This window comes from Conger conger, chromosome 8 (genome assembly GCF_963514075.1).
Source record: "Conger conger chromosome 8, fConCon1.1, whole genome shotgun sequence".
Taxonomy (NCBI): Eukaryota; Metazoa; Chordata; class Actinopteri; order Anguilliformes; family Congridae; genus Conger; species Conger conger.
In genome coordinates, this window is record NC_083767.1 from 47,879,689 (window position 1) to 47,904,593 (window position 24,905).

Genomic DNA, 24,905 nt, shown 5'->3' on the forward strand with positions numbered 1-24,905 from the left:
GCAGACTCTTTTATCCAAATCGATTCACTAATATGTGTACGTCGCTTTGTATAAATTTACTCATGACTCCCCGCACATTGGCCAATTAGGTCCAGACTGCAAACAGCGAGGATGTTTGCTTTGTGTCCTATGTCATTCAATTTATATACTGTATATCAGAGCATCTGTTACCAATGTCTTGGCTATCTTTGGTCCAAACAAACAGCTTTGTGTGTGTAGAGTGCTTCGTGTGTAAGCACATCAAGCCGATAGCCCTAGACAAGCAAGGCTTCCATTTTAACATGCCAAGAAGAAGGAAACAAGTAATGTCAGATGAGCTTCAACAGTGATATCGAGATGTCAGTCAAATAGTTCCAAATGTAGGAAGGTGCTTACACAAATCACATACACTCAGTGAGCACTTTATTAGACACATTGTTTCAGCTGCTGTAGCCTAACCACTTAAAGGTTTGATGTGTTGTGTGTTCAGAGATGCTCTTCTGCATACCACTGTTGTAATGCATGGTTATTTGCATGCCTGTCACCTTCCTTCCCTTTCCAGCTTCGACCAGTCTGGCCCTTCTTCCTTTGACTTCTTTCATTAACAATGCATTTTTGCCCATAGAACTGCTGCTCACTGGATGTTTTCAGACGGGGTGTATTCAAACCCCCCCGTCTGGCACCAACAATCATTCTGAGGTCAAAGTCACTTAGATGACATTTGAATATGCTGACATTTGGTCTGAGAAACATGTAAACCCCTTGACCATGTCTGCATGCTTTTATGCATTTAGGTGCTGCCACATGATTGGCTGATTAAATATTTACATAAACAAGCTGATACAGGTCTACCTAATAAAGTGCTCACTGAGTACTGTCATTTGGATATGAATTTACTACGCAAATAGTTGCCGATACTGGTAAGATAAGCTTGTGCATGGGCTTGTCTTGTTCCAGAGAGCCTATACAAAACATAGATACTAGCATTCCTTTGTACAAGTACTTTTGTAGAAGTATACAATGGCAAAACGGACAGCAATGATAATTCCTCCAGAGAAATTCCAAGTGAACAATGGACAAGTTAGCAAATTTTTAGAATTGTATTATTATGCATTTGGTTTGTTGTGAAAAGGACACTGACATTACCTTATTTCATGTATTCCAAAATGCAGAGAAGGCGAGGTCCCCCCACGCTTGTTTACATGTTACAAAATAAAGAACTGTTGTCACTAAAGCATTGGCATCTTAAAATATGTTATACAGATAGAATAGAATGAGTTTTAACGCTTTCAAACGGTATATCCTGTTACCATAGTGATTGAAAATTCCACTGTTAAAAGGAATGAATGCAAAAAAAAACAACAAAAAAAACATGAGACTTAAGGGGTTAAATAAAGTAACATATTAAGCAATAGACCACTTTTCAGATTAAAAAAAATTATAAAGGCCATCTGGGATTACCTGGTAAATTAGGAGCAAGCAAGACAGCAAAATAACTGTGTATAGTTCTCCAATATGCTTGGAACAACCCACCAGCCAATAGTTCACAGAAGAGAACTGATGCAGTTTTAAAAGCTAAGACTGGTCACAACAAATATTGGTTTGATAACATTTTTTACTGTTGTATTGCTCTTCATAGTGAATTTCTGATATTTGAAACTTTTCATTTAATTATTTTTGAAATCATCTTTACGTTTCAGCTTTAAAAAAAAGAAATATATATCTGCCAAAGACTTTTGCTCTGTACCTGGCAGCTCTCAGTTGGGCACACACATGCCGTGGCAAATCAGTGAATGCATCGGGCATAATGGACCATTTCACCTGTGGGTGCTGGGTCAGGGCCAGGTATACCTTAAAAAAAAGCATTTTAAAAAGCTCAAAAAACTTAACTTCACATATACAAAATATAGCCAGAGAGAAGATGAAAAATGGTTAACAACAAGAAATTCCAAATAAAATATTACCACAGTATTATCCAAAGTTTGGTGAATGAACAGGCATTTTTCATGTATTTTTGTTTATCTGTGTGACCACTGAAAAAATGTATGACTTGCTTACTTCTGTCAAATAAAAGGATGGTACAGTTTGGCTGGAGGCTGGAACTCAGAATAAAACTCTTCTGAAGTCCATAAAATTGTTGTTGTGGTAAAATGTGTCACGACCAAGCCGTACCACTGACATTGTATCAAATAAAAGCAATGCAGGTGAATGTATGCTTCAATTCCCAAATGACAAAATGTTCAAGCTTTGGTTGAATCACAACAAATGATCCACTTCACATAATTTTCGTAATTGTGGAGTGCTTTAGTCCATGACATTTATTTATACGCCATTATCTCCAGGCCTGAAATTTGTTGCTTTGTTTTTGATTTCAAGGTAGAAGTAATGTTTGCCAAATGTTCCCACCTCCATTTCATAGAATGCAGCTGTTACAAATGGCTAAGCGGGATGCATACAAGATGTGTTGTGAGACAATCGAGCCATTTCATGATTTTATCACTGCCGGCAGTCCTCACTTAGGGTGGATTAATGCTTCACAATTCACCTTGATCAGGCCACAAGGAAACCGAATGAGGCTGAGCTGACAAGTTCTTTCAGTTCACTGGACAACTGAAAGCTTGGTTATTTTAAGAGCAGTTATATTCACACAAGGTCGACAAAAATTACTTCATGACATCAATCACGTTACAGTGCCTCCAGTGGTCATGCCTGAGAAAGCACATGGGCGTTTCTTCTCCACAGGTGAGCAGTTTCCCTGTAGAGAAAGTGTAGCAGTCTTGTGGATAAACTGTGCACAGCCATAGCCAGAACAGATACCAGAGGCCCTCGCATTTAGTAACCAAAGCATTCCTTATTTCTCTGGACCAGCCAGCACACAAAGGGGGTTTCAAAAATTAAAGTGTATAAGTGCAAAGTGTTCAGACATTGTCATTTCAGTGGATGTTACATTTTGGGATTGTTAGAGCTGGATTCTACCCACAAGGAACATGAGGCTTAGTTGATGTGCAGTTGAACATAATCCTCTTACCGTCTCATTATGTCCAGGCAACCGACCAGGCTAGCGTACAGCAGCAGGTAACATGGTTTAGGGCCTAGCGGAAAAGATGTAGCGGTGCTGCTATAAGCTCACATTTTAAAATAACACCCCACAGCTTTTGCAAATTCTCCTCTTTTGTCCAGAGAGAATAACATCTACCGCCCACTGCCTGTCACGGCACACAACCTGATCCGATCTCTGCCCACTGCGGCTGACCAGTGTGTTTGTTCACTGGAGAAAACTCCACTCACAGATTGAAGAGGCTAGACAGTGATTTTCTTACAAACATATAAATTAATTTTTATTTACAAAGCCAGATACAAAACAAACAAACCCCCCCCCCCCCCCCCCCCCCCCAAAAAAAAAAAAAAAGTAGTATACAATAATACATCCAGAATCCAGGGACATTTGAGTTGGTGGTAAGTGATGGCATATCCATCCATTACCTGTTTCCTTTCCTCCCTTGTTCTCTGAACACTTCCTCCCCCTTCCCCCACCCCAAACCAATGACTCCTCACAACAGCAGAACTACTTCCTCTCCAGCCAATGGTCTTGTAACCATCTACCAGGGATAAGGGGTGGAGTCCCAGCATATACAAGTCAATGCACATGGGAAAGACGGCTTGTCCATGGTTATTCACACACACAAGCTTATTCGAAGGAAAGAGTATTACAGCGTGGCAATATCTCCAAGTACAACTTCAACATGACATTACAAGGAGATAAAAAAATTATGAAAAGTTTTAGATAACATTGAGCAGTCCTGAACATTTCCTTTTTCATTAGTACTAATTTTAATAAGTATCATTGTTCTTAAATGCTGAATTCTTTAGGACACTGCCAAGAATGGGTAGTAATTCTCTATAACTCTACCATGCTCAAATTTAAGTTTGCAACTTTGTATATAAAAATAATGCATTTCACCTGCAACATTTTCAGTATGAGCAGTAACAAGTACAGTACTGTGCAGAAGTCTTAGGCACCTAGACTTTATTATACAAATATTTATTTTTGTGTGTGTGTTAGTATAAAGGACACATTTGAGATTTCCAAATATTCATTTTTCAAAATATTTAATTTTACAGGGACATTATTGTATTTAAAAAGTAACACATTACTGTAAGCAATTGACCACTTTTTACATAAAAACTTGATCAAGGCCGTCTGAAATCAGAAGCAAGGAGCCAACCAAAGTTTGCAGAAGAACTGTGGCAAGTTCTCCAACATGCTTTGAACAACCTCCCTGCTGATTGTCTTATAGAACTGCAGGACAGTGTTGGCCATCTCAGAGAAGTGATGCTGTTTTAAAGCCGAAGGGTGGTCACAAAAAATATTGATTTGATTCAGTTTTGAACTATTCTGCCAAATTACTAAAATGTAATGTAAAATGTATATTACATTTATTTCGGACCTTTCATTGTATTATTTTTTAAATAATCTGTACAGAATGTTATACAGGTGCCTAAGACTTTTGCACAGTACTGTATGTCTGAATTCTGACTCCACTCCATCATAAGGAAATAAGGAGAAGTAAGGCAGAGCAATGAAGGTGAACACAAGGGCCACAGACAGTTGGGAACTTACAGACCAGAGAGGCACAATATAACCGGTATCTGAGATGGGAATCCCAAAATCACAATCCCACAGACATTTATTTCCAAGGACATCAGCGGTTATTGCCAGTAGTGGGCAATAATTTCCCATTTCCACCAATTTATCCTCAATCAACTGAATCGGGAGAGAAAGACATCCCATGGTCAAAACAGAAATGCTTATCTCCTAAAACCAAAACTCCACTGAGCTACTGTACATTGGCAGTAGCATGGGAGATGTGACCAACTCATATAGTACTCTGTAGACCAAAGTATTCAGACAAATACAATTTAACCTTTGTGCAGCAGGTCAAATACCGGGGAGCGGTTTTGGACAACAAGCTTTGCTAAGAAAATATCCTATAGGAAAGGTCAGGAAACGTTCCTCGTTTCTTGAGAAAACATTTAAGAAACGAACATTTTAACTCTCTTTTATAAACATTTTTACAACACTTAGAATTATTTGCTGGCTTGGGTAGACATTTGAGGCAGATGTCACAAAATCTTAGTAAAATTGCAAATGCAAGTAGCAAGATTCATGACGTTTGGAAAGATCTTCAAAGGCAGCTCTCCTTCAGAGAACCCAAAGCAGACTAAGGGATCAGGCTTCAATCTGCAGTTTCCTTTCAAAGCAGCCAATTTACACTAAGAAAAAAAAGGTGTGCAGACTCTAGCTAATGGGTCAGTGATTTAAATAATCATTTAAGCCCCGAAACACACAAGACAAGCAAACCCTTCAACTAGTGCCCAATGCCCCTCTGCCAGAAAGCAGAGAACATGCAAAACTTCTTCCAGGATGATATTCACATTACTCAAGAGCAGGAGACATGGTTTAAAAAGACCAGTCACTCATGCAGTAACCATCATCAATAACCAATACTATAATAAAATATTATAATTAATTCTAATAATGTATCACCTTGATGTAATCATTTAACCAATGTGAACACTTTGTACTTTTCCAGTGGGAGAGCCCATTTGCAAACACCTCTAGACACCAGTAGTGTGCTTATACAGTAACTGCTTTCCAGATACATGAGCTTATCGTTTGATTTTGTATATTTTTGTGAGAGAGGCAAGAAGACAAATGTCCCTCTTAATTAATTAACCAATTAATTCCAGTGACGGCACAAGGTAACCGGAATCCACTGTGGGGGTCATGACAGTGTAAAAAGGCAGATGTCATTTTAAGAGGACTGTGAACAGAATCCTCACCCTAAGGCGACCTGCAGTGACTCTGACATCAATGACAGAGTAGACCAGTGTTACCATGTGATCTCAGTGACTTACAGGGTTTTGTGGTGAGAACCAATCAAAAGGCTTTGCTCTCCCAGCAGTCCCTATGGGATTACTCTGAGGAGTAATGGGTTCATAATGGGTTCATGAAGCCTTTCTCTTCCATGGCTACAGCTGAACCCTCCCAGGCAGTCCTAATGCAAAAACCCTGAATCACATCTGATTGGGTTATAGAGGACATGGAAGCCCTCAGCTCTCCAGAGAAGGCCAATCCAGACCCCTATGTGCACAGCCCCTGTGACCTGAGCTACACACCGATGGGTGGGTGCGGGGCTGGAGTGGGGGAGGGAGCAGGTTGGGGGGTGGAGGGGAGAGGAATTGAAGAGGAACTGGGCACAGTACAGGGGTGGGAAGCAACAAACCATACAAAATTAAAGGGTTGTCAGCGAAACACTGTAGCAATGATGTGGGCATGTGCTACTGCACATTCGCAGCCACTGAAACATAAATATAGCCGCAGGATTTATGGGGAAAGCTGGTATTGCCATCAGCAGGCAATCTGCTTTTAATGGCATACATATTTTAAAGCTAATATACATAATTAAGTGCAGATCAAAGTTCCTGATGTTGTAAAAAGTGCATACAGGCGAGTAATCTGCCTGGGTCGGGCGGTTTAACGGCGCTCGCTGTTAATCTCCGTCTGCGTTCGTGCGCTTGGCATCAGGCATTAATGAAGACGCCTCTCCACACCTCCAACAGTGTCGCACTGCAGCCTCTGTTTTTATTATTATTTTTTTATTTTTTTTGCGAGCGGTTATTAATGACATCATCTATCAGCGCACGGACATCCAGTGCATCTGTCACGGTCTTATTAGGAGGCAGGGAGGTGGGGGAGCCTCGGTGCCGAGGCCTTGCTGGAGTTTTGGTGAACGCTCGGGTATTGCAGTCGTACAGGGAAGACAAGGTCCGAGTGTGCCGCGCCATTTAAATTAGAGCCCAAATTGAGTGCTCCGTTCCTATTTATTTCAATAGCTTAAATTATCCCGGTAAGTAACGGGCCTGGGGACAGAGGCGGTCGATGTGACTGCACGATTACTGTGAACTCTCCTTCAGTCAAGGCACAGAGAATAAGCACACGTTAGGTTTGGGCCTAGAACAGGACCTTCAGGCCAGGTGTCTCACCAGGGCAGTGGAAGGTGACCTTCAATGGGGGGGTGAGCTGATAGTTTAGTGTCGCAGTAAAGAGCCCACAAAAAGAGAAATCGTGTTCTTCGGGTTGGACTCCCTGCCAAACACTCCCGGCCACACTGGGAAGAGTGAGAACGGATAAATTCATTACCACAAGCAAGGTGACGGCATACCTCTTCCTAACATACCCTTCATCCTATTGTGGCAGGGAGTAGGAGACAATTCCTAAATGCTCTTTAGCTCTGAAAAATAATAAATACAAAAATATTAAAGATATGTACACATTTCTTTCCTATGATAGGAACAGTATAATACTTTCATATTCCATATTATTATTCATATTCAAAAAGAAAATACAAATATAGTTCCGCTCAACATCTGTAGCACTATTCCGGTCAGTTAGAAAGGTATCGAAAAAAAAACAAAAACATAAATATTATACAAAACCAATGCTATAAAATATTACAATTTGGGGCCCCAGTTCTTGACTCCGCGCTGGGTGATATGTAAAAACAAGTCTCCTTGAATACCTGACGTTGCCGAACGTTGCAAAACAGTACCAGTAATATAAATTCCCTTGGTACAAATTTGAAATGTCCTGGTTGCGTTCTGCAGCCCGTAGCAGTCCAGGTGTGATAAGACCTGGTGATAAGTAAGTGCACTTTTAACACTAACCCACAGGAGGCGCTCTCCTCCAGGAGCCTCGCTGTGTCTGACCCGTAAGCCTAAAGCAGAGGGTGTGGCCGCCGTGCCCCTCCACGAGAAGAGCTTCCGTACACCTCCAGCGCTCGTTCTCACAGGAAAACCAGACGGGATCCGGTTTTGTCGGAAGCGTGAATGAAACGCACTAGCACAGCAGACGTCAGGAATCCGCTGACGTCCTCCCCTTTAGAACAGGGTTTTTTTTTTTTTTTGCATAACGCTAGGTGCCTGCTGTAGCTGTGCGAAGCTGTTCAGCCGAGGATGAGTGTTACGAACGTCTGTCCGAAGAGAGCCGGGTGCCCCGGCGGTCCGAACCTCCAGCGGCTCTGCCCTGTTGGACTCCGGAGGTGAAGGGGGAAAACGGGTCGCGGAGAGACGGGTTTGACCCGACGTCACCGACCACCTCTCAAACGAGCATCCCACCCTGCCGCAGGCTCAGGCCTGAGGCCCAGCGCAGCGGGATGACCCCCTGCCGGGGACGTGGGGAGGCTCGCTGTGACGTGGGCCGGCGTGACGTGGGCCAGCGTGACGTGACGTTCCCGTCTCGCCCAGGCGCCCTCAGCGATGGACCACGGGCTGAAACAACAAACACACATCCGCGCAGGCCCACGCCCACCCAGAGAAACATTCAGGCCCCACAAACAATGAGCCCCTTTCAAGTCCCGCCGGAACAAACTGGCTTTGAACTCGGGAGACAATGCTGGATCAAACTGAATCTCTTCTTCTTCTTCAGAGTGTGCAGCAAACAACCCAGAAACACTGCAGCTCACAATCACTGTGCCACTTTAAACTGGAACCAGCAGAGCAGAGCAGAGCAGCGCACTGATTCACTGAGAAATCTGACAGCTGATGAGCCGTCAGATCACTTCAATGGGCCACCAAGAAGACTGATGTGCAAATACTCACTGAACAAAATAAATCACTGCCTGTCTGAACGAGTGTTTTAGTCATGTAATGAGTAAACAAGCAGAAAATATGAGCTTGTTTTCAGTTAGGATCTGCTAAAAATTTCGCTTGACAAGCAAAAAAGTTTTAGAAATAAGAACTCTAAATATAACACTAAAATACTTTAGACAGACTTATTTTTGGGGTTTTGCGGTGCTTGGTGTGTAAATGTGTGTATGTATGTAAATGCACTACCCCTACAGTAACCGTGGGCATAGCTGTGCTGTAATTGCTGGCTAGTGATGAGGTGAGCACTACAGAGCAGTGACCCAGGACCCGGGTGAGCTGAGGGCTTACCTGCCGGGGGAGGGGGGTGTGTGGGGGCTCTGACGCGCCCTTCCTGAAGATGCTGCCCAGCCCTGATGTCTTGGTGGTCTTGCCGGTACTGGCAGCAGGAGCGGGGCCCTTCCTCTTCCTCCCGTAGGCGGCGGAGAAGGGCGGGGGGCTGTGGACGGAGAGGCCGTGGTCCCCGGGGGGGGCGCAGGGCGCGGGGAAGGCCGAGTGGAGCACGGGGGGCTCGGGTCTGGCACTGAGGGGGGCCTTCCCATTGGTGCATACAGGGCCGGCCGGGTGGGGGGGCACGGCGCTGACGCTGTTCCTCTTCTGGGGGGCCGCATTGGGGGGCGGGGGCTTCTTCTTCCTCCCCCCGACTGCCCCGCCCGCTGCCCCAGGGTCCCGCTCGGGCGCTTTCGGGGGCCGGCTGGGTCTGCCGCGGCCCCTCCCACCCCGGGACGACGCGGCCGAGGGGGCGGGGAGCGGGGCCGCCAGGGAGGAGGAGTCCACGATGCTGAACACGCCCCCGCCGCTGAGGGGAAAGGTCGCGGAGTAGGACGTCATGGACACGCCGTCCGATTGGTGGGCGAAGGCTGCGGGCGGGGACAGCAGGGGCAGGCCAATGCCGCTGGAGGAGGGGCCCAGGAAGGATTGCCCGGCTGGAACCGCCCCTGGAGAGGGGGCGGGGCTTTCACCAGCCAGCGGGATCTTCCTGCAACACACAGGAAGTGACAAAGAGATTTAGAGCAGTTTAGAGTGCATACAAAGGGCAAAGAGAATTTGTAACCAAGCAAATCCGACCATGTCATCCACAAATCCTCCATTTTCAGATGCCATTTAAACCGGGAGTGTCAGGGACTTCCCAGCGGCTGGGATTACACACAGGCATCAGTTTTCTGAAGATTCAGTTGGCTCAGCTCTCAGCTGCAACAATATGCTGGATTTTTTCCCAAATAACAGTATGCCACAATATTCCTTGTGTTTGGCACAATATAAGCAGGGCACACCCTACTGACCCAAAACCCCCTCCTTGGGTGCTCTGGTCAATCACAGGCTCCAGGGGGCCGCAGCCATTAATGGAGCAGCGCAGTATGGATTCAAGCTACAGGCCTCCACACGGCACTTATAGAATTATTCTCTTGTGATGTAATGCACCGAAGCTGCTCAATAAAAATCAAATATCCAGGCCAGTTCAGTGACCAGGAACCAGCATGCACTGGACCCAGCAGGCATTGAATTTGACAACTGCTGCATTAAACACGGTGCGTTAGTAAACCGTATCACTGAAACATCTGAGAGTGTGGTTTTACAGCGCGTGCGTGTGCGTGCGTGGGGCGCACTCACCTCCACATCAGAGAGTTGACGTGCTTCTCCACCATGCGGTGCAGAGCGAGCCGCGTTCGGTCCCACCGCCTGTCAAAGACGTAGTGTCCCTGCCCCATCAGCCGACTGCCAAAACAGCAGCACTGTCACAGAGAGAGAGAGAGAGGGGGGGGGGGGGAGGGAGAGTGAGAGACAGACAGAGAGACAGAGAGACAGAGAGAGGGGGAGGGAGAGAGTGAGAGACAGACAGACAGAGAGAGAGAGAAAGAGAAAGAGAGAGAGAGAGAGAGAGATGTTATCCATGTTAAAGGTTGCTGCTGAAACACAGGTATGAGTATAACAGCACAGCCGTGGTGAGATTTCAGAAACGCACTCCCATGGGCCTTGGGTGCCGTGGCGAACAGTGGCAGTCTGGCCTCTCTGATTCGTCCGGGAGCGTGATCTCATCCTCTTCGCTGGACGCCCGGCCACGCCCCTCCGCTCCAGCACTGAGGTTCACCATGTCAGGGGCGGGGCCAGGGCCGCAGTTCTGACCGACTCCGCCCCTACCGCCAGGAGCCCTGAACACAGCACACACACTCATCACACCACTGTCAAAGACTACAGCACTGAAAACTCACACACACTGGTGTCAAATACTACAACACTGAAACATCCTTAACAACCCAAAATCTAAATCTTGACCAACACAGCTGCCCCTTGCGGAAAATTAAACTGCCAGCACTTCACGGAAGCATATTAGTGCTCTTGCCTTGCTTTATGTAAAAGGTGCAATTATCAGTAATGAAAAAAAGTAACTGAATTTAAAGCAGAAAACATATTTTGGTGAAAACATACCTGGGTCAATTATGTACAGTAATTGTTTTGGATTCAATTACTTTATTGACTTTGTCAGGTCTATTGGAACCTATGAAATACTCTCAGAAAGTGCAAATGCTCAACTGGCACAATTGCGCCAGGCAAGATCAAATCGAGCACTTGAATCCAAAACAATGAGGTGTGTGACCCAGGTGTGGCTGAGAACATGCAGGGGCACACACTCACCGGGGTATGTATGCGGCGAGAGCCCTGGCCTTCGACGGCGACGCGGTCTTGCCGTTGCGGCAGTGTGCGGGCGTGCTGCTCTGGGGGTCATGTGACGGGGCCGGGAGGCCGTGGCTGGAGTCCCGGCCCCCCTGCTGCCCCCGGGAGGGCTGCGCCTCCTTCTCCTTCTCCTTCTCCTTCTCCTTCTCCTTCAGCCTCCCCTTGTGCTCCGCCAGCAGCGAATCAAACGGCTTCTTCCGCCCTGACACCGCCCTCCGGTGGGTTAGAGAATGCGTCTGAGGATGACACACATATGACACACCGGTGTAAAAATCAGAAATGCATGCAGTCCTTGACAAAAGGCTGAGCAGGGGAATGTCTATTCAAACATTTATACTTTCATACTACACACCTGAAAAATGTCTGGAATTCTAAAAGCAGTGCAGAACCGGTGATAAAATCAGTAATTGAGAAATATTGCACATATTTACACACATTTAGACAAAATTTGCATCCATATTCATACAAATTTCACAATCGCACACAAAGTCACTGACCAAAGGCTGAAATTAGCCAATGAGAGCGCAGGGCAGTGCCCACCTTGCAGGTGAGAGAGCGGGTGCAGGGTCTCTTGCTCTCGGGGTCCAGGACTCCACAGTGCTTGTTGGGATCGAATACCCTGGCTTTAAAAACAACAACAACAAACCGTTACAACATGGACACACCTCCGCCAGGTCACCTCAGGCAGAGCTGCGGTAAGCAGGTCACACCAGTGAGCCCCTGAGCCCCTGGTACAGGAGGAGCAGACAGCCTGTAGCCCGCGCTGCCTTGTTTGTTGTGGCGACCACGCCGGCTCCCATGACCATTTGAATGTCTCCGCTGTTCTCACTCAATGGCTTCGGAATCCGGTTACCGTGACTACCGGCATTCTGATTCCAATGGAAACATGGGCAGGGCAGCGCTGAGATTGGATGTTGTTGTTTTGGGGGGGGGGGGGGGGGCTATGACAGTGACACACCGCTCAGTGCAGCCCCTGTTCGGAGACTGAACTCGGCTGCTCGCACGCATCCCTGTGGTGCGTGCGCACTCCCACATCCCACACTATCAGCGTACCATTAACCGCTGAGGGAGGTGGAGGAGTGTACAGTACTCCATTCAACAGCTCTGCTGCCAGCAGGACAAACACACCCCGAAAGTCAAAACCACTCTCTATCTACCCTGCAGGCCAATTCAGAGGAACCACCACACTGGGGGGTAGGGTGGTGGGAGATCCTGTTACCCCCCCCCCCACCCCGCCCCTATTCCTCTTATCGGCATGACAGTCATTTCCAGACTATTCTCCACCCCACAAACCCTACAACAACATAGCGCCTGGGCTGCATTACAACACGGACCGCTGCTGATGAAGAAGCACCAGAGGAAGACCAAGCAGTGGACCTCCACCCAGCTCCTAACCGCCAGCGGCTGGAGGAGCAAGCTCCCCCACTTCAGACTGATCCGGAAACATGGGGCGGTCTACAGCGTCGACAAACTAACTCAACACCACCACCTGTACAGCTACAAACAGGATTATCATTAGCGTCCCAGCTTCAAAAGCGGAGAAGCGCCGTTGACACACTGGAGGAGTTCCACAGTTCACAGGCAGCCGGAGCGAATGGGAGGGGTTAGCACGTGCCCACAAAGGAGAAAAGGAAACAGGGCTTTAAGAAGCTTTATGGAACACAGGTACTGCGAGTCTCCCAGGTAGCATGTGCGCTTTCATCTCAAGAGCGTTTTGTAACACGACTTATCGCCTTCCTTTCCTGGGAATGCCTTAATCCTTCACACAATGCACACTAACACATAAACGCCCGGACAGAGATAGAAACTCACACCGGGCTGATCTATGTGTTATTCACCTGAGTTCGATCTCTGTCGAAGGAGGACACCTGGATGTGTTCATGGGTTTTGCTGGGATAGCTAGCACATCTTTACCATAAACAACAGCTGCTGTGTCACAATCTTTAGTCCCTTGTGATCAGCGCTTTGATGCAAGACGTGGGAGGAACTTGAGGGCCAGGCCAGGAAATGGGCCAAGGTGAGAATATTCAGTTTGTAAAGTTATTCATGCACCATGCCACCAGCATACAGACCACCAAGTCCTCTACAGGAAGTGGTGGGGGGGGGGGGGGGGAGAGTGGGTTATGACCCATGAATCAGCCAAAACAGACTGCAAAGCTACAATGTTTTTCCACTGCCATTTCAACTCAATAACAACAATGCTCACAATAACTTTAAAACTGTGATACAGAAGTAACCTGGTCACCAAAGACAAAATAAGAAAAAGAAAAAAAGCAGAAGAGGAGCTGTGATGACAGCAGGGAGGGGGCGGGGCTAGTGGTCACCTGACATCCTCTTATATGGCTTGCTGGCCTTTGTGCCATTTTGGTGCTTTTTGTCCAGTGGAGGGGGCAGGGCACTGGGTCGCCTGTCCAGAGGGGAGGGAGAGGAAGATGGCCGTCTGTCCACAGAGCACGGAGAGGAAGACGGCCGTCTGTCCACAGAGCACGGAGAGGAAGACGGCCGTCTGTCTGCTGTGGAAGGAGAGGTGCCAGGTCGTCTGTCGGGGGCGGAGTGGGGCATGCTGGGTACTCTGCCATTCAGGACCCGGTCCTGGGGCTTGTGAGAGGGCTTGAGCATGGTGGCAGCTGAGGACGAGGGCGTGGTGGACGTGGAGGACGTGCAGTTCAGTCTGACGTGGGGCCCCTCGGTCTTTCCCAGACACGGCATCTTCTCCAGACTGACCACAGGAACAGACACACTACGAGGGAGAGAGACAATGCAAGTGAGTGAGTGAGTGAGAGAGAGAGAGTGAAAAAGTGAGAGTGAGAGAGAGTGAGAGACAGAGTGAGAAAGTGAGTGATTGAAAGAGTGAGAGACAGAGTTAGTGAGTGAGTGAAAGAGTGAGTGAGTTAGTGAGTGAGCGAGCGTGAGAGAGTGTGAGTGAGTTAGCGAGCAAGTGAGTGAGTGAGTGAGCGAGAGAGTGAGAGAGAGTGAGAGAGTGAGTGAGTGAGTGAGTGAGTGAGTGACGGAAAGGAAGACACTCATTGAGAGAATAAGTGGGTGAGGTTAGCAAGGAGAATTACAGAATAATAGCAATCATTGCTGCCATGTGATCTGGTAGAGAAGCTCCAAACCTCAGAGGCTGTGTGATATGATGTCTTGTTGATAGGAAGCACATCAATACCCAACAGATATGAGACTTAGACCAAGAAGCATTTAATGTGGCCCTTGACGTTCGGCGCATCAGGTATAATTACAGAAAAAAAGAGTGAAGTAAGTGGATACTTATTGTGCTTAAAAAAATAATCAGTAATTTGCTTTACGGTTTAATGGCCAGGCCTAATTAAAATCTCTTCATCTGAAACAGGGCTGATTGGGAGCAGCAGTGTGGAGAGCGTGGAGGGGGAGGGGATGCTCTCACCATGGCCGCCCTCGGCCTCCCTTCGGTGGGTAGACCGCGTGCGGCGTCCTGGTGAAGGGGCTGTGGGCCCCGTCTCTGGGCGCTCTGAAGGGCTTGGGCTGGGCCGGGCCGAGGGTGCTGTGAGCCAGCGGGGCTTTGGGCCTCCCAGGGACCACAGGGGAGCCATGTCTCCTCTCTGAAACACACACACACACACACACACACACACACACACACACACACACACACACACACACAACACACAACACACACACGTTAATGTACTGCATGACCTGAGCGAATGTGTGCTGAACTGGCATGCATTCTCTTCCTAATGCGAACTCCGTTGCAGAGTGCAACAGAGCTCGGCAACAGTCACACATGCACTTTATTTTTCACTGCACTGGATGAAGTACCCAGTTCATCAGGAGTGCTTAATCAACGACAAAAACAGAACAGTGATTAGAAATCTCTTAAAATAAGATTACCAAGCTCTTTCCATAATTAACATTGTCATAAAATTAATATGGCCATAAAACCAGCAGGAGCTCTTCTGATAAAAACCCATTTACATAAACAGGAAAAGGACAAAAAGGCTGGAATAGAATGAAACGTGAGAACAGTGGTGACTGAGTGAACAGAACTGACAAGGTGTGTGTGGGGGGGGGGGAGAGGGGGGTAGGGGCCATGGCAGCTGGCCCCCTTAGGGGGCAAACGGTCCACTCAGTCCACTCACCTGCCCTATCAGTCCAGAGACTAATCTAATCTTGCACCAAGGAGCTTGTTCTCAACCAGACGTCTCACCGTTCCCAAACCCGATTTAACCAATCGATAGTGGAATTTGGAGCCACATAAGTACTGCCATTGATTAAAGCTATTAGAACAGGCAGCAAAGTCCACCCCCTCCCACACCACAATGCACTTAAAGCAGTGCTTCCCAATCCCAACCTGCCTTGCGAGCACATTGTGAAACCCAGCATTCATTCAACTGACCTCCTCATTGGCTACCTCTTATTCAAGAGGCACTTGATACAGATGTGTACCTGAAATCAAAGTTACCTGATATATTTAATACACGCTCTTATCTAAAGCGGCCTACAGTTGATTAGACTAAGCAGGGGACAATCCCCCCTGGAGCAATGTGGGGTGAAGAATCGACCAACAGCAGCACTAATCTCATTGTGGCTACACTGGGGCTTGAACTACCAACCTTCCAGGTCCAAGTCATGTACCTTAGCCACTAGGCTACATGCTGCCCATATACATGCAGTGACAGAAATGCTGAGTTTGTGTGAATTAGTTCAAGGTTCAGTTTTTATCCCGTGTGGATTTTACAGTGCTTTTTACATCCTACGGTAATTGGGAATAAATATTATGAATCCACTTTGATGATCCCAGTAAAAACGGGTATTTTAACTTGCATCTTTAACTCGGCATGAGGTCTTTCAGGAAAGACTGGTGGCAAACACAGAAGCCAAAAGCAATACTGTTTAACAGCTCAATAACGGTTAATTACACAGAGTGGATCGGCTGGAACGGAAGCCAGCACACAAAGCATAGATGCCTCAGTACCTGATGACATCACAGCCTGCCTTTACCTCTCATTGGACAAAGAGCAGCAGTTCACAAACATGAGCCAAAAAGCGGGGCGGACCCAGCTCCAGAGCTCCTGAAGTGAACAGCTGTACCACCAATGGCCCATAATTCCTCTTACCTCTTAAGGTAATAATTTCATAGTGTACTCAAATATAAAACAATAGGGGGGGGTTCAGCAAAAAAAACCCATAAAAACAATAACCACTCTTTGGCTATTGCACAAAAATACACAGTATGAAGGTGAACTAGACGTCTCTTCTGCGCTGAAATACAGACTGTGTTATAAAGCCATCTTCTCTCTGAGGTGCAACCTCATCTTTCATTCCGATGGTGAACAGTTGGCCATGAAAACATAAATTAATGAAGCCTCCCACTACAGTCCTGTTCCTCCGCATCAGAGCTGCAGGTCAGCCGGGAACACCGGGCCTGTTCCCATGGCAACGCGACCGTCCCGGTGAAACGGTGCGGTCAGCATCAGCGCAGAGAAGGTGACGCAGTACCTCCAGCAGTGATGACCACAGTGATAACAATGAGCGTTCACACTGAGGAATTCCTCTATAGCACGGGAAGTGGAGGAGGGAGAAGTCCAGGTAATGCCAGGGAAACGGGAGCCATGTCTTCCTTACGACACCAATGGTGCTTTGAGCTGGTGCCTCTCAACTATGAGATGAACATCTGAGTTCACAATCTATCAGAAGTTATAATGCTGAAAGCACGATACAGCACAGCACAGAGGAGAGTTGGGCGAGTACAATCATAACCCAAAAAAAAACAAAGCAAGTTCAGCAGTCTTACCAAACAAGGATTAATAGGGGGTATTTTTCATTTAATTCTGTATAATAACATGGGCCGGTAGGGTTGCATAATTCTGGAGCATTATAAAAATTAGAAAATGCCCAAGGGATATGTGGGAATTAATAAGCAATTTGTGTATTTTTGCACACTGATGGGTTTTCCTGTTTTACCTCTGTTTTTATTCTTAGTCATACATTGATGGCAAAGATAATTACTACAGAATGTATACTACAGAACACCCACAGCCATCACTGTTGAGCAGTGTGATTGTAGCAGGTCGGATGCTTTCACTTTCCTGATGCTTATGTCATGAAAACATGATCTCAAATTGTCCGTCCCTGCTGCCTCTGGGATGGACACTCTGGTTCTTGAAAAGTATTTGTTCATATAAAACATTAACATATACATGGACAGTACTACTGTTTTTCGTAAACACTAATATTCATCATCTAGTTATAATTTTAAGTGACAATGACCTGCTTCAGACAGAAAATGAATGATTGTATCAATGGTGTGTGTCATTTAATTTTATTAGCACAAATTCCCACGCACGCACGAAAAGCTTTGAAATTTACCAGAGCTTTCCCACTACTTTGTGGCCCTACATGGAGAGGGAAAGGTGTAAAATGTAAAAGACAAAATGATGGACAGGCAGTGCAATTGTAAATGTCAGCAGCAGAGGTGTAGTCATTTATCGGAGTTCATGTTTGCAGAGCATCAGCACTCCTCTCCTAATAGAGTATTGCTGCTCTGTTAGTAAAACTACCAATTGCATTTCTCTTACTTCTCAATCAGTAATGCTTTATATTAGCAGAGTAAAATGGTCGCGTCACTTACGGTTCTTGCTGTGCATGGCTCTGGGGGCAGAGGTGGAGCGGTCCTCTCTACTCAGTGTGCGGATACTCCCCAGCCTGTGGACCCAGCAGTGAGAATGAGAAATACACTCACACACTCACTCTCACTCACTCTCACTCACACTCTAACACACTCTCACACTCTCACACAATCTCTCACTCTCTCTCACTCTCTCTCACTCACTCTCACTCACTCTCACTCACTCTCACTCACTCTCACTCACTCACTCACTCACTCTCTCACACACTCTCTCACACACTCTCTCACACACTCTCACTCTCTCTCACTCTCTCTCTCACTCTCACTCTCTCTCACTCTCACTCTCACTCTCACTCTCACTCACTCTCACACTCACTCTCACACTCTATCTCACTCTCACACACACTCTCTCACTCTCACTCCCACACACTCTCTCACACTCTCACACACTCTCACACACTCACTCTCTCACTCTCTCACTCTCTCACTCTCTCACTCTCTCACTCTCTCACTCACTCACTCTCTCACTCACTCACTCACTCTCACTCACTCTCACTCACTCTCACTCTCACTCACTCACACTCACTCACACTCACTCACACTCACACTCACACTCTCTCTCTCTCACAATCTCACACTCTCACACTCTCACACTCTCACACTCTCTCACACTCTCACACTCTCTCACACTCTCTCACACTCTCTCACACTCTCTCACATTCTCTCACACAGACATACACAGAATTACGTTCCACAGCACGGCGGGGTGTTATGAGTAGTAATATTACTGCCAGCCGATGCAGGTTGTCCCGTCAGCCCTTCCGATAAATATTTAGATCTACATGCAGGCGGCCAAAGGAGCAACGGCTCAATCGGTGCTACGCTCAAGCTAGTAACTTCCTGCCAATTCTCCCATTTGGTTTGCAACTCATCCAAAGGCCACTGGGTTTTATTTGCTTTTATTTTTGTGTGAAACCACAATGTGGAGCATAGGTATACTAATAACAAAAGAGGGCGGAGATGAAATGAAATGCCAAAAACACCTTTTTAAAAAGTAAAGCCCACACAAAATTGTGTTCAAAACTCCAGAAAAACTGGACGTGACCGTTGAACAGCAGGGTAAAATGGAAGCCCCTGGTAATACAGGCTTCCAGCTAATCACAGAGGAGGGGGACAGGTGTGTAAACAGCCTGCAGTGGACCACACACCGGCAGCTGTAGTCCTCGAAGGTCAAAGTCCAGTCTACTCAAAGGGCAATCAGCAAGCCAGCAACAACTGCAGAGTATCACCTGTAACCAAGCCAATCGCCTAGTTCATCCACAGCGCATGTCGCAAATAGACGAGCAGCAAATTCTGTGTTTACTGCATGTTTAATGCAGAAAAACTACTGGTGAAAAACATTATCCTGTGACCTTTACCACAAAAACGTAATTTACCTCTATCATGAACTCCAGGTATAATCCTACAACCAGTATAAATCTATATCCTGAAGAAATTGTCACCAGGATAAATTCTATTTAGTTTTTTGTTTTTTCTGTAACATTCAAACATTTTATACTGCAGCTATACAGCCCTATTTTTGTGAGCAGAATGATTTTCCTGTAAATCAAAAACCAGAGATTACAGAAGGACACAAATATAATCAGCTTGGATAACCCAGTGAGCACTGTTAACTGTCAATAATGAAGTGGAAACTAAAGAGCATCACAGCACTCAGACCCTGTCCTTAAAGGCTATCCCTCCAGCCCAGAGACTAACGGAGAAGGACAGGTGAGGGAAAAATGAATGTTTAAAAAGGGCCGCAGGGAAAATGTGCACCCTTCGACAACATCAAGAGCACAACGCAAAGGTGGCCCAAAAACAACCATCTCAAAGCCTGCCTTGAGTTACAAAACTCCAATAAAACCTGCTGTTCGCAAGAATACAAAACTAAGGTGGGAAAGGGTTTTACAGTAGAGACTAAAATAAAGTTTTTTCGTAAAAATGCAAAGCAGAAGGCCTGGCACGAATGTGTGAGCTAACAGCACCCCTGCAGCGGAGCGTGGTGGCAGTGCTATGCCACGGAGAATCTTCTCTGCAGCAGTGACGGGGAAACTCGGCAGAACTGAAGGGAACATTTACAGTGCGAAGTACAGACATAGAACAGCATGAAACCGATTTTAATCCACCAAAGGCCTGAAACGGGAGACATTTCACTCAAAAGCACAAGGTCATTCATACAAAGTGCAGGTGAAAGCTACGTTGGACGGAACGGCTGAAGTATAGAAATATGAATGTCCTTGAGTGGCCCAGTGAAAGGCTTGACCTGAATCCTGTCAGAGAATCTAGGGCACAACTTAAAGGAGAGAGCTGGAGCAAATCCACGAAGCTGTCGCTGGTAGAGACTTTCACAAAAGGAAGGTGCCAAATATTACCACCATATATCAGCCAAATATAAATTTCCGGTGTAATGAGGGCTGTTGACATAAAATTAATTCTACCTTTGAAAATATTCAGGTTAAGACATTTTAAATAAGTTTAAACGGATGAGAATGTAGATGTAGATGTTTTGCAAAATGCAAAAACTGTCCAAGGGTCAGAACACTTTTGTAAGGCACTCCACTACATAAAACAACTCAGGTCATGGAAACTGCACCGCAATAAGAACAAGGTAAAACTGTTGAACTCATGAATACCCGAGGATTCACTTTTGAGGCAGGTGTTGGCGAAATTCCCAAATGCAAATGCAGAAATAAAATGTGAGCAGCCGTAGAGTCTTTTAGTAACATAAAGACCTAAATGGCCTGCACTTTGTCACTTAGCGTTGAGCCTGGCCGATAAGAGCCATGGTCCTGGCAGCTCTCGATTTCATCACAGGAAAGAGTCGCGCGACGCTGCACTAAAAACGTCAACTGTCTGTTTACATCTGGACGGCGGCGGGACTCAGAAAGGAGGAGGTGCGTGGCCTGCAGCCACACGAGGGCGAGCGGCCTTAGATGGATCACACGGTACAGGAGCCTAGAGCTGTCAGCAACAAGATCAAAACTCCCTGCAGAGAGGCACGCTCAGTCCCGCCTCCTGCCTCCAGAGCAAACTCAACAACGCAGGAGGAAAAAGCGTTCAGAGCAGTCAGAGGCACAGTGGTGCTGTAACTGAGCCTGCTCTGTAGTTCTGAGCCTGCTCTGTAGCTCTGAGCCTGCTCTGTAGCTCTGAGCCTGCTCTGTAGCTCTGAGCCTGCTCTGTAGCTCTGAGCCTGCTCTGTAGCTCTGAGCCAGCGCTGTAGCTCTGAGCCTGCTCTGTAGCTCTGAGCCTGCTCTGTAGCTCTGAGCCAGCTCTGTAGCTCTGAGCCTGCTCTGTAGTTGAGCCTGCTCTGTAGCTCTAAGCCTGCTCTGTAGTTCTGAGCCTGCTCTGTAGCTCTGAGCCTGCTCTGTAGCTCTGAGCCTGCTCTGTAGCTCTGAGCCTGCTCTGTAGCTCTGAGCCTGCTCTGTAGCTCTGAGCCAGCGCTGTAGCTCTGAGCCTGCTCTGTAGCTCTGAGCCTGCTCTGTAGCTCTGAGCCAGCTCTGTAGCTCTGAGCCTGCTCTGTAGTTGAGCCTGCTCTGTAGCTCTGAGCCAACGCTGTAGCTCTGAGCCTGCTCTGCAGCTCTGAGCCAGCGCTGTAGCTCTGAGCCTGTTCTGTAGCTCTGAGCCTGCTCTGTAGTTGAGCCTGCTCTGTAGCTCTGAGCCAGCGCTGTAGCTCTGAGCCAGCGCTGTAGCTCTGAGCCTGTTCTGTAGCTCTGAGCCTGCTCTGTAGTTGAGCCTGCTCTGTAGCTCTGAGCCTGCTCTGTAGTTGAGCCTGCTCTGCAGCTCTGAGCCTGCTCTGCAGCTCTGAGCCTGCTCTGCAGCTCTGAGCCTGCTCTGTAGTTGAGCCTGCTCTGTAGTTACCTGGGCCGTGAGTGGTGTGCTCCAGTGAGCTCCGGAGCGCTGCAGAAGAAGGGGCTCGGCGCTAACGGCCTCCTTCTCAGCGCGAGCGGGGCGGGCCTTTCCTACGCGGCGCTGGCCCGTGGCCAGGCTCCATCGAGTGGAGGGAGGCTGCCAGAGACCCCACACACACATGTACATGTACACACAGACACATAAACAACACGACACACACAAGACACCCATGTACACAAACGGACATGTACGTACAGGCACACAACATGCACGCACACACAGGGCCACAAAACACACACACACACACAAGCACAAAACGCACGCACATAGACACAGAGCACACACACACACACACGCACGCACGCCCTTCAGCCCTTCTCACAGAGCCCCAAGCGGCCCGGTGCTCAGCAGAGCGAAAAGCGAAAGTAAACACATCTCAGTGCCCGCCTCAGCGCTCAGCTACTGCGCCGCCAGCCAGTCCAGCAAGTTCCATCAGAGGCACCGTGATTCACCAACGCGCGCGTGTGCCCGGCTCGGCACGGCGCACAGCCATCAAACTACGAGAAGACGTCAGTACCTACCCTCCCTGCAGGCCCGTCACACACTGAACGGTGAAAGAAGCGCAGGCCTGGTCACAGTTTCCTCCAAATGAACACATCTTATTACGCCACGCCGTTAATCTGCGCTCGATGTGTCAGCATGCTCAGCTGTGGGTCAGCTGACTCAGGACACTGTACCCCACCACAAACATTTCTCACCGCGACAGTTGTGCTCGCAGACCTGTCCCATAACTCTCCAACGGCAAGCTCCCCTAATACCCCCACACAGTGCAGAGACCAGAATCCCTGCTGATATCCTTTAAAAAGGAAAATGACATACTGCTGTAGAAAATATGAATAACTCACTGCTAACAAGAGCCTCTGAGGTGTTCCTTGAAAACCTGCCAATTATTCTACTTTTAACAAATGTAACTAATGAGCAGAGATCTTCAAGCGCCATTCTTGTCCCAACTGTTTCTTCACCATCTTCTCTAGGTACCTGTCTTTTGATGGCAGGACAGACAAAAAAATGATATGCCAAAAGCAGGGACTGAAAAACATGAGAGAAATGTTCTAAACATAAAAGGGCCAGTCTGCTGTATCTCAATTAGCAGCCTATACCAGTTCCCACAATGGCAGTCACTCCCATATTATATGTACTGCACTAGTAATAAAAACATTAAACCACAAGACTTACCACAGTGTGTCTGGAAGCCGTGGGGTTTGACAACTTGATTGTACGCATTGCAGGAAACAAGACAGGAATCATTGTGTGCTGTATACTGTCCAAACAAGTGCATATCTGCAAAAACAGCACAAGGAGAGCAAGCACAGTGAGTAACACAAAAACAATCAAGAATCACGTACAACAGCCAAGGGAAACCCGGCACAACAACAATGTACACATTAATCAGGTCATGCATTTTCTGAAAATCTGCAGCCAATCAAAGCATCACATTCAGATATTCAGATATACACGCCCACAGGACAAAGTTTCATTTAACACCATCTTGGAAAGCTACTGCGATGGACTCCTGGCTCTAAATAAATACGCTAAATGGATCGGCGAGAAAGTGCAGCGGTGTTTGTTTTTGGCACGGCTGCCAGCAGCTCGAGGAAGTGTGGATCATCCTTCGCCTTCGTGCTAAGGCCAAACACATGCAGAGCCCAGCTGACTGACAGGAATACTCCATTTTGGGCCACAGGACTGAAACATCTGACCCACAGTGCAGGCCCAATCAGGTAACAGGCTGCTGCAGAAATCGACCAATAAAATGTACAACAAAAAAAAAAAGAGAGAACCAGTTCATGGTACTACAAGAGATGAAAGTTTCACTCCATTTACTCAAATAGATATGTATAATGTGCACAAACGCATTAAACACACAGTGCTGAACGTATAAAAGCATGAATGCAATTTGAATGCAACGGCGGCTGCCAAAGCAAAATAGCGTGTGTAGTTTTTTGCTGCAACCGTTTGCCAAACAAGGATTCTGCTAACGTTTAACAGCTATGACAATCCCTTCTTAATGTTAACGAATACCAATTCATTTTGAATAACCAGTCATAGGCAAATGTCATATGTTGAGAATTACGCTCATGAATTAGCAGGAAAAATAGTGCCACTCAACACTCTTTGATGATGTAAATTTAACAGGCTTCACATGCGCTGTTGATTTACATTATTATATTATTATATTTTTCATGAACTTTACTTAGTAAAATTACATTTAAATTATTTAAACATCCCATATGCGCTGCTGCTAACAGATGACAGACATACAGACATAAAGAGAGGAGCCACAACCAACTGGGGTCTGATTTAGTATATTTGCTTTTTTCATTTTTTATTATTACTTGCAAGTTTAGTCTTAATCCTAAATATTCTGAATGATGCTCACATCCACAGTGCATAAATATTTGGACAGTGACTTTTTTTTGCTGTTTTGACTCTGTACCCAACACATAGGATTTAAAATTAAACAATGAATAATAAGTAACAGTGCAGGCTTTATTTTCAAGGTATGTACATCCATATACGGGGATCTGCGTAGGAATTACAGCCCTTTATATACATAGTCCCCCTGTTTCGTGGGAGCAAATACACATGGTTCTGGGCAAACATAAGTAAGTTGTTGGTGTGTGTACAATAAAAGGGGAAAAATCTAAACACTCAGAAAAATACTTCATTACATTACATTACATTACAAGGAATTTAGCAGACGCTCTTATCCAGAGCGACATACAACGAAGAGCAGATCAAACACAAGCACAAGTGCGAAGAGGACCTGAGAGGACAGTACACTTCCAAGTCCTAGTGTAACTAGTGTAACCATACAGATATAATCGGAACCCTACATTATTAACTTAATTACTACCAACTGTGACATAATTGTGTCCCTAGTTAAACAGTCATACGGGCATCCTGACTGTGAGTCATGAGTGGGCATGATAATAATAATATGTAATGCTAAAACCATGATTAATGATCCAGTTTTTCATGCACCAAC

General features: G+C 46.6%; 1 protein-coding gene across 1 annotated transcript; it reads right to left on the bottom strand.

The window, feature by feature from the left end:
* Window positions 1-9,120: 9,120 nt before the first annotated feature.
* On the bottom strand, window positions 9,121-23,197 carry atxn7l1 (ataxin 7-like 1; the record flags this gene model as incomplete). Its single annotated transcript, XM_061250681.1, has 9 exons — window positions 23,093-23,197; window positions 17,969-18,042; window positions 14,762-14,936; window positions 13,683-14,098; window positions 11,899-11,981; window positions 11,320-11,594; window positions 10,649-10,835; window positions 10,297-10,418; window positions 9,121-9,664 (listed from the first exon to the last, which is right to left on the bottom strand). Coding segments are annotated over exons 2-9 (1,818 nt in total), but the record flags the coding sequence as incomplete, so codon positions are not given.
* Window positions 23,198-24,905: the final 1,708 nt, after the last annotated feature.